Source organism: Hydra viridissima, unplaced genomic scaffold (genome assembly GCF_058129835.1).
Source record: "Hydra viridissima isolate aposymbiotic clone 2 unplaced genomic scaffold, HvirCarnegie_v1 scaffold_7, whole genome shotgun sequence".
Lineage (NCBI taxonomy): Eukaryota > Metazoa > Cnidaria > Hydrozoa > Anthoathecata > Hydridae > Hydra > Hydra viridissima.
This window is the reverse complement of record NW_028324306.1, coordinates 18,039,843-18,049,998: the sequence shown is the minus strand read 5'-3', so window position 1 is coordinate 18,049,998 and position 10,156 is coordinate 18,039,843. Positions and strand designations below refer to the sequence as shown.

The window sequence follows — 10,156 nt, the reverse complement described above, 5'->3', positions numbered from 1 at the left end:
AATATAAATGATCATAATAACAAAGCGTAACTTTTTTTGTTTGTTTGTTTGTTTGTTTTTTTGGGACCGTTTGAGCTAGACTGAAGAGGTATGTACGAAGCGTCTGCGTATCGTTTCATTTCTGTATCGTTATCATTCCGATATGATAGCGGAAAAAAATTGTCATCGGAATGACGAGAGTTCCGGTATACACCGAGATTTAAATTAACTAAAATACCGAATAAAATTTTTATACCGATTTTTTTTGTCGTAATTAATCCGATGACACTTTTTTTTTTCCACTAAAATCGGAATGATAATAATACGGAAATGAAACGATAGCAGACCCTTAGTATGTACCTCTCTCCTCCCTGCAATCATTTTTAGGTAAAAGTAAAATAAACCAATCATTTTTGAGAAACAAACCAATAATAAACCAATCATTTTTGATAAATTGAATTATCCAAAATGATTGTTTTATTTTTAATAATAAACAAATATTTTTAAAATCAATTTTAATAAAAAACGTACAAAGCAAGCTAGAAAACGTATCTAGGAGACTTTTGAAGAATTTTTTATCTTCTCACCGGAAGGTCTTGGGATTGATGCAGCGTGAATTTTAAGGAGAGCACGACGTTAAACAAGAAAAAGACACTTCAAAAGTAACACCAACTTTCTATGTGACATTTTTTCTCCCTTTTAAATAATATAACGATAATTTTAAAAAAGTTGATTGTAATCCAAGAAGTCAAAAAAAAAGATATTGCTGCACTTCTATTCCCTGGAGGACCCCTACAGCACTTCAGCAAAGACCAAAAATGCGTTTGAAAACTGCTACATGTAAAAGCTTTAAGGAAATCAAAAGTCCATTATTATAATGGATGATGAAATTGCAAGTTGATGATTGTTCAACATTTTTGACGAATGGAAACATGAACTCCGAAGTTTACGTGAAAGAATGTTTAAAAAAAGGGACTTGTGCCTATGATCCGAAAGCATGATAATCCGCCCTTTTTTTCTGGCCTGATCTTGCATATTGTCATTACCTAAGAAGTCTAATTGAATGGTATCAACAAAATGGTGTTGAGCTTGCCCTAAAAAACATGATCCATCAAACGGGCCAAAACTTCGTCCAATTGAAAAGTTTTGGGCGAGCATGAGTGGGAGCTGCGTAAGAAGGATAAAAATGCGGCAGACATTTTGTTTGCGATGTGGCATCAAGAAATTTTACAGAAACTGTCGTCTAAAAACTCATGTGAGTTTCCACACGAAAAAATTGAGAAAATTTTGTGATCAGCTCGAATGTGATGTTTTCTAAAAGATTTATTGTATTCAGAAATAAATTCGCTCAAAGGCAATAAAAAAAAATTATCAAAAAACTGAAAAAAAAAGTGTTATTCAAAGTATTTCAAAAACTCCATGAGTCATTATCATCCCGGACAGTCTTAAATAGAAAAAAAATCTTATTTGTAATTCCTTACCTTTGGTCAGTAATTCCTTGTCGTTCTTTATAATTTGTAATTCCTGAACTTTGGTACTGAATCTGAATCACAGATTAAGTTTGTTTCATGCTTTTCTTATGCTAAACATATTCTTTATAATACTCTGATTGATTGCCTGTTTTATTTCATTCCAATAGCTAGTGAAATAATCAAATAGACATACAGTCAATCATAATCACTGTATACAATTTTTTTTTTGTCTTGTAAAGTGGAGATAATCCAAAAATAAATTTAAGAGAATGTTTTAAAGTTTTTCGTGGTTTTTTAAAATCGTTTTAACAATAAAAAACAAATATCTGAAAAAATGAGTTCATTATAAACTATAGATAATAAATGTGTTGTTACGAAGCTGGCAATTCAATGATCCAAAACAGTCCCCAACCAACAAATTTCATTTCTCTTAAAATGATAATTTGCAAAAACGATAGGTGTATTTTATCAATAGAAAAGACTGAGCATCATTAAAATATTTAACTACCTATACCGTTGTTTGGAGTGACTTTGCACAGTTTTTTGTTTTGTTTTTTTTCCCCCATTTTTAACGAATATTTAAGCAGTAAATGATCGAAATGAGTTCCAAATTGGCACTCAGTTATACAAAATATCAAATTTTATTTTTTCTTTTCTTAGAGTTTTAAAATTGTGTCAAGTCAGCCCATGGGTGATTTTACGCAGTTGTTTTTTTTATTTAAAGTAAATAAGATGTAAACACATTCTGGTAAAAATTCATTTAGAATATTTTTTTACAGACTTTAAGAATATAATATTGATTGTTACTATGATTGTTATTAATGATTGTTATTAATGATTATCATTAATGATCGTTTTTAGTGATTGTTTATTATGCGTATCACAAACACAGAAATGTCTTAAATTCATATTCATTTTTTTAAATTTTATTTGCCGTAATGTTTTAAGTGATGCTAATATCAATGAAGGTCCGAGGAAATCTTCGCTTGCTACTAGGCCGGGTGAATAAAAATGAGCAATTGCTTTTACTCAGTAATTGGTCAGCTTTACGTGAATAAAAACTTTAGGAGTTTTTCTCATATTTTTATTCAAGTAAACCTAAGCAATTTACTCAGTAACTGATCAACTTTAAGTGAATAAAAACTAAAGCAAAGTTGTTGAAGTTTTTATTCATATAAAGCTGACCAATTACTGAATAAAAGCAATTGCTCATTTTTATTCACCCGGCCTACTGACTTTCCTGGTTGATCATTAATTTTTTTTCTCTAAGTGTAACTCCAGTTTAAAGATATCATTTACTATCAACTTTGCAGTGTAATTGCCATTTGAAATTAGGTGATCTTTTCAGGACATGATTTCGATCCAAATGGTTCTTCCCAGTTGTTTTAAAATTTAACACAAGACTAAAATTTTCATAAAATCCAATTTTTCTTCGTGCAACAGTTTTAGAAATAAATCCTTAGGTTTGTTGTATGTTGTTTGTTTTAGCTTGCATCAAATTCTTTGATTTTTATATTAGAAAAAATTAATGGAATTATTTTTTTTTCAACAAGGTCGAAAAGGAAGAGTTGACTGATGCACGCACTACCCTAAAGCTTACTTTTTCGATTGAGTAAAGCAATTCTTGAAACAGATGTTTCATGTCGGAATGGCAGAAGGAAATCGTAGTTCAAGAAGTGTAATGGCCAATGAAATTTAGTTTATAAAAAAATCTATATACCTACAGGAACAATTTCAGCATTCACGTGGGTGCTGAAATGGTCCATGAGGGTGGATAATTTGCACTCTTACTTCTAAACTATGAGAACTTTTTCAGTCGCGTGGGTTCATTAACTTTTGATTGCAGGCTAACTATGTCTACTATAATAGTAAATAGTGTGTGTGTGTGCGTGTGTGTGTGTGTGTGTTTAGTACCTTAATAAGTAATATATATTAACCTGAAAAGTTTTTTAAAATATTGTTACGATTGGATGTAATACAGTTTTATTAGCTTTATTGCAAACATCTCCATCATTATCCACGATTGTCCACATCAAAATCAGTACTTATGATTGATCTATTTTATTTACGCCTAAAAATTGCAAATAAGCGTTGTCAAAATAAAAAATGTTCGTTTTTCTAAAAGTAGAAAATTTCCTGTCGTTATTGAAACTGCTCGCTGCGACGTTTAACAGCAGCTTGTATTAAGAAACGTTTCGCGTCATCGATCGTCATGTTCATCAATTTCTTTTCGAGTGATGTCAATCCATCGCAAAACTACGAAAAAAAGCTACTTCAGTTTGATACTAAAAATTAAGAATAATTTTTATAGATATAAAAAAACAATTAAAATACCTCAGCTTCAGTGGAAAAAAAATCAAGACCAATCACAGCAACCAAAAGGTCCGTTTTTACTTTATTTTCTTGGTCAAAGAACTTTCGTTGTCTGATCTCTTCGGCCTCCATATTTCTCATAATATAAATGCAATTATCGCAAAGATTTTGAAGCCCTTCCATTAACTGTTCCCACTCATCTTGCCACTCAGTGTATATTGGATCCGGCAGACCGCCTAAAATAATATTTCAGTTTTCTTATGAATTACGTTTATAAAGACATTTCAAATTTTCAATAAAACATAATTAACATAATTTACATAATTAACTTTTACTTACGTTCACTGTTTATGCTTTTAACCTGGTTAACCATAAATCCAAAAATGCCTGGTTCTTCTTCAAGAATCTCTAGTTTACCTACTTCATTAAAAGCATCACAGATCAATCCAACAAACAAATTGATCATAATCATCTGAATAGACAACATGTAGGATGCAAACATCAACGGACCGAACACCGGAGCATTATCAAAGTAATCAGAAACTGAGATTTTTCCCAGGAACATTGTGGTCATGGTTACAAAAGATCTTGGAATAGATTGAAAATCTTCTAGCTTGTTAACATAGATGCATGTAGTGAAAGATACAAAAGCCATAAAGACTACTATAAATATCATTCCAAATGACAAAAGCGGACCACTCATCAGAGATATTGATTTTGATAACAATGAAATCAGTTGATTAAATCGTAAAATACGCAAAAACTCCAGATTTGTAAAAAATAAAACGAAACCCAGACAACCAATTATAAGATACTCCAACTGACCAACAAATTGGAAACTGACGAACATTTCAGGTTCTAATGTGTATTCCGCAACCGCCATTTTCACAGCCATCATGCGGCCGAGCGTAAATGCTATAGCACATATTGAATTAACGGTCACAACTACGTGTAAAAGATTCCATGGATTGGAAAGATATACTTTGAGCCCACTTCTGCGTGCAGCGCGAACGGATTTGTATACGCCAATAAGTGATATTGCCGAAAAAACTAAATCAAACACTATAACCAAGTCCCCGAGACCCCCCACATACCGGTACAGTCGCAAAGCTTGAATATTTGTATAGAAGTTCCAGCCACCAGTTGGTAGTATCTCATGTAAAAATGTCACGATCAACATGAGATTTGTGTTGGCATTGTATATGTTGATTTCTGTGAAAAGGGCCCTGGTGTATCTATCAATCCAAAAGTTTTTTTTCAAACCTTGAAGAATTCTTTTCGCTATATTTCTATCTGGACCGATACTGACAGCATAGGACGATCCAGTGTAAGTGTTAAAGAAACCAGTAAAAGGGAACGGATTTTTCAATTCAGTCGTAGCTAAAAAAAAAAAAAAAAAAAAAAGAAAAGGAAAATGTTTGCGAAATTTCGAACGAAATTCCTACAACAACAACAACAACAACAACAACAACAACAACAACAACAAGTTTTTTCAAGTTTCTCTGGAAAAGCAACTGATAGAAAATTGTTTACATTGACGATTTTTATGCAAACGAATTTTTATGCTACTCAAGTCCAACGACTATAACGAAACAACAAAAGCTGTTGCAGGTAAATACGCTCATTATGATACAGCTAACAACTATATCATTATCATTTATCTACATGCAACGTTTCCTACTTTTCATATTTTTATTTGTGATTTTAAGAGAATTTTGTGAATTTCCGTGGTTTTTATGTAAAAAAATTCAGGCGGGGTTCAAATTAATATAAAACATGAAGCGTTTAATCTTACATTGATAGACCCAGGGATCTTCAAGTCCTTTCCACGCAGCTTTTCTTTTTCCTCTTCTCCTCCTTTTTTTCTCAGTCTCGTTATAAGGTGGCAACCATCCTGCTTTGAATTCCTGATCTTCTTCAGAAAACCAGCTATATCCGGCGTTGCATTCGTTGATTAAGTATTTAAACACAGGATGCTTTGTACAAGAGTCTACAAAAAAATACGGACTAAAGTGTAAGAATCAATGAATGATTGGCACGAGGAAAACAAAAAAGATAAGTAAAAAAGCATCAATTATTGCAGCTATCAAGAAAATGCATTTGCGGAAATATTTTAATCTTAAAATCTTCCAAAATTCATACTCGGCTTCACACGCACTTGACGAAATCTAGCCATCGCCAAAACTTTAGACGACGCTGAGTCACCAATATAACCAAAAGGAAAACTTGTCTTTTTATCGTCGTACCAACCATCAGGAAACAAGTAGTCAACTACAGAGTACTTAGCCCAATTAAACCAATCTTCAGTTAATGCCACCTAATACCGAAAATAAAACATAACGAAAAACTGATGTCATAGAAAATTAAACTTTAAGCGTAAATTTTTTTGAATTATAGATTCGTATATAATAAAAAATGACAGATTTACAAGAAGGGTAGAGCGATAAGTAAAGGTTCTTCACGACGTTTTTTTATTAGAAGAAAAAAAAAAGAGACTAATAATTTTGAATTCAAATAAATTTTCATGAAGCACATATATTAGAAACTTTATTTTTTGCCTTGGTAAAACCTGATTTGCATTCTAACGAAATATACAAGCTTTTTTTCATAAAAGTATTACCTATTGGATATACCAAAGGTTGCTCTACGTTTTACAATAAGCCCTGATCCTATTTCTCTTACGTTTTGAAAACTTAAATTTTCATCATTCTAAGGTTAAAAAAAAATGTTCTCACATCGTATCCAGTAGGTATTTTTGTGTCGAGCCCATCAACGCTTAGATAAGCTTTTCCTGCGTAAAAATCTTTGTTTATACCGTTTAAAGCGCATAAATCGAGGGCTGAATAATACAGTTGATAACAGTAAGGATCAGCAGAAGAGTATGCCACAACAATAACAAGAACCACGAAGGAGAGATGAACTAAAACCTCTTTAATGATTATTTTGATGCGCTTCTCCTACAAATGTAAATGTAAGTTATTGAATAAATTAAAAAAAGAAGCCAAAGTGGCTTAAAAAATCTCTTATCTTATGCTTATTCCTATAAACACTTTAAACCTTCATTCTTGCTACTCGATATTCCTGCAATTTTCGCTCTTCCGGCAACCTGAACAAGCTCAGATCTTTGCTTATAACCTTATTGATTTCTTCTTCTTCTCCTTCTTCTTCTTCTTTATGAGCTAAATAATTTGTTAATACCATTTCATAATTGTCAATCATGTAATTTTAATAAACTCCAAATATCACTAAGTCTTACTTTCAGATTTCAATTTTTTCTTAGAAGATGTTTCAGTGGATTCTTTGTTAGCAGATGTTCCAGTGGATTTAATCAGGGTAGAAAATAGCACAGACAATATCACAACCTGAAGATGGAAAGTTTTACTTAATGCTCTCAATAAATATAAATCCCTCGAGGAATTTGAACAAAATCCTAGTAATGTTTTTTACACAATATCGAGCATAGGATGGTCTTAACACCATAAACACCCTAAGTGTTTAACGCCATAAATACCAAAAAAGTCCTTAGTTTACCAAATTAAAAAAAACAACACAATCATAGATACAATTCCATTTTCCTAAGAAGAATTTTTATTAGACAAACCTGAGACTTTTTTTATGAAAAATAAGAAAATAAAAAATAATTAACTACAAGCAGTAAACCTACCTTAATTGGTTGAATGAGAAACACAGAAAAGCAAAACGAAAATAGCATGGTAACCACCCATTGGTCAGACTTTTTTTTTCCAAAATCAAAGCCATATGCTATCACAAAGAATGCACTCACTGCTGAAGAAAGAAAGGCGATCAAGTAAGCAATGTATATTAACCAATGAGGTAAGAGTTCTTCACTTTTGTTATCTTCACCGCCAGGGAAAAAGAGTGAACGGAGAAATTGTATACGAGCATTACGCTTTTTGATCTTCATTAATTCTGGTGGAAGATTCGCTAAGATTAAATTATTAACACAAATATTTAAATTATTAACACAAATATTTTTTTATTTCAGTTTTAAGAATTGAAACTTTATTAGCCTACAACCAAGAGTTTAGGAATTAAACTGGTTAAATGAAAACCAGCTACAAATGCAAAAAGTTTGTATGTTCCCTAAAATTTTCTTATCTAAATGATTGCTGGACAACTTCCTTTTATGTAAGCCTACAATATTTATAATGAACTTTAACAAAAAAAAAAAAAAAAAATTATCTCAATTTTTATATCAGTATTAAGTATTAATTTTTGTTTACCAAAAAAAAATTTTGTGTGTTTTTTTTTTACCTAGAACTTTTACTGTTTCATATTTGTTAGCATTTTTAGAAATCTTTGGCCCAGCTTTTTTAAACAGTAATATGATAAGAAGATTGCCTGGAAACACAATTAGTGCAACAGTCAATGCATTTTTGATTTCATTAATTGAGAATGTAAATAGACCCATTGTAACTGTTGCTGCAGGTATGCCAGTGTCTAAAATAAGAAAAATAAGATGCAGGCATGATTATAAAAATATGATCAATATAAAAACTTTACTTTTTATTGTTTATAAAACATTTCACAGAAAAGTTGGAACAAGTATATGAATTCATAACTTAGTATAGAATTCTGATTCTAACTTTATTCATAGTTTATCATAGATATTGATAAGTTCATAAGAATTCTGATGTCAAATGAACAGAAAAGGTGAGCAAGAGAGAAAACGAGAAAACACTTTGAAACAGAAAAAAAAACCTCAAAACATAAAAACCTCCTTCGTAGAACATTGCATCTAAAATTATTTATTAGTCATGAGAAAGTTCAATTAAATGTTATACCAAAACACAAAAACCTGAAAAAAATATATATCAACAATAACGGTTACAAAATGTGTTAATAAAATTCAATTGTTATTTTCTCCTCAAAGCACCATTTCATTGTAGCTTATAAGTCATTTGCTAGCAACATATTAAAATACTGAGTTAATATTATTTTTTAAATTTAATTCTTATAAATTTAATTTTGTTAATTTTGAAGTGTTAAAAAATCCCAAAAAAAAATGCGAGAATTAAAATACTATCACCAAGAACAAGAAACTAAAATTTGATTTACTTATAATATTTATACTTAAAATATATATATACTATTTATATATATTTATAATATATATACTAATTATGATATATATACTTTTAACAGATGATCAAAAACATTTACTGAGCAGTTATATATGGGCAGTGTTATACACACATAAAATAGTAATCCAGAAAGAATATAAAACTAACAAAAAAGTAAAAATATCATAAAATTATTTTATACCAACCTCCTTTGTAGAACATGGCATTTACAATCATTGATGTCAATAGCAGAGACATGCATGTGGCCAGGCGTTGGCATGTTGTGAATGAACTTTGAGCAGGTCGCGTAAAGAGTGACAACCAAATATGCCCTTCATACAGGTTTCTTCTTACAGTAACAAAAAAAAGATATTTAAAGTCTGTCATATCTTCATAACTTGATGAGTAAAGTTTTCTTACAATCTTTCCATCACCTTCAGCAACGTCCAACCATTGATTGCAAAGAAAATCAACCTGCTCTTGAGTTTGCATATCACAAACCTGATAACAAATAAATATATATAAATATAATGAATATTATTGGTTAACTCTAAAAGCAGTAAATAGTAACGCAAATTTATTGGCATTTTATTTGTTATCAAGGTTCTCATGCAGACCTGAATTTTCAAGAGGAACCATCCTGGAGATGCTCCAGAGTTGTTATGCCAAACAGAAACTTCGGTTAGTTCTCCAATGTAAGCAGGTACAGCCATTATGAAAACATCAATCTGACCTCTTTGAAAACATTTCTTATTAGAACTGTAAAGTCTGCGTGGACCTGATTCTCCTTTACTTCCTATGAACAAATACCAATTTAAAAAAAAGATTAAAAAAAACACAGAAAGTAGAATAAAAGGAATAGAAAATAAATAACGTATAAGAAAGGTAATCAGTAAATAAATTTTGAAAAAAAAAAATCTGTCACAAATCTGTCAGTGGTTAAGAACTCAAGTTTTATTTTGTGGAAATAATGTATTAAATAATCCTAGAAAAGCTATTAACATTCATAAAATATGAAGAATATTGAAAACTTAAAACAACAGAATTTACAGAAAAAATAGCTCAACTAAATTAACAGAAGAATTAAAATTTCTTAAAGGCTTTTAACAAAAGATATTTTGTTTAATTTAAATTTAAAAATCCTCATTCACTTTTTGTACCACCTGTAAGTTAAAACAAGAAAGGGTGGAGCAGAACATCCTGTAAACATTTTTTGAAGCGCTAAAATATGATTTTGATCTTGAGAAAAAAATATTTAGGAAAATCATAAAAATGAAGCAAAACATTTGTGCAAATTATTTACTTACA

At 30.5% G+C, this 10,156-nt stretch overlaps 1 protein-coding gene across 2 annotated transcripts in view; it reads right to left on the bottom strand.

Moving 5' to 3' along the window:
• Positions 1 to 3,496: 3,496 nt before the first annotated feature.
• LOC145184730 (uncharacterized) overlaps positions 3,497 to 10,156 on the bottom strand; it is a 33,488-nt gene continuing 26,828 nt past the window's right edge. For both annotated transcript variants that reach the window (XM_090091995.1, XM_090091996.1), the window contains exons 27-38: positions 9,466 to 9,644; positions 9,055 to 9,349; positions 8,040 to 8,225; positions 7,429 to 7,709; positions 7,021 to 7,126; positions 6,822 to 6,943; positions 6,500 to 6,721; positions 5,907 to 6,081; positions 5,560 to 5,754; positions 4,104 to 5,144; positions 3,786 to 4,000; positions 3,497 to 3,707 (exon numbers count right to left, since the gene is read on the bottom strand). In XM_090091995.1, coding sequence (XP_089948121.1) covers positions 3,594 to 3,707; positions 3,786 to 4,000; positions 4,104 to 5,144; positions 5,560 to 5,754; positions 5,907 to 6,081; positions 6,500 to 6,721; positions 6,822 to 6,943; positions 7,021 to 7,126; positions 7,429 to 7,709; positions 8,040 to 8,225; positions 9,055 to 9,349; positions 9,466 to 9,644 — 3,131 coding nt within the window. In that variant the 3' untranslated portion in view covers positions 3,497 to 3,593. The remainder of the gene's footprint in view (positions 3,708 to 3,785; positions 4,001 to 4,103; positions 5,145 to 5,559; positions 5,755 to 5,906; positions 6,082 to 6,499; positions 6,722 to 6,821; positions 6,944 to 7,020; positions 7,127 to 7,428; positions 7,710 to 8,039; positions 8,226 to 9,054; positions 9,350 to 9,465; positions 9,645 to 10,156) is intronic.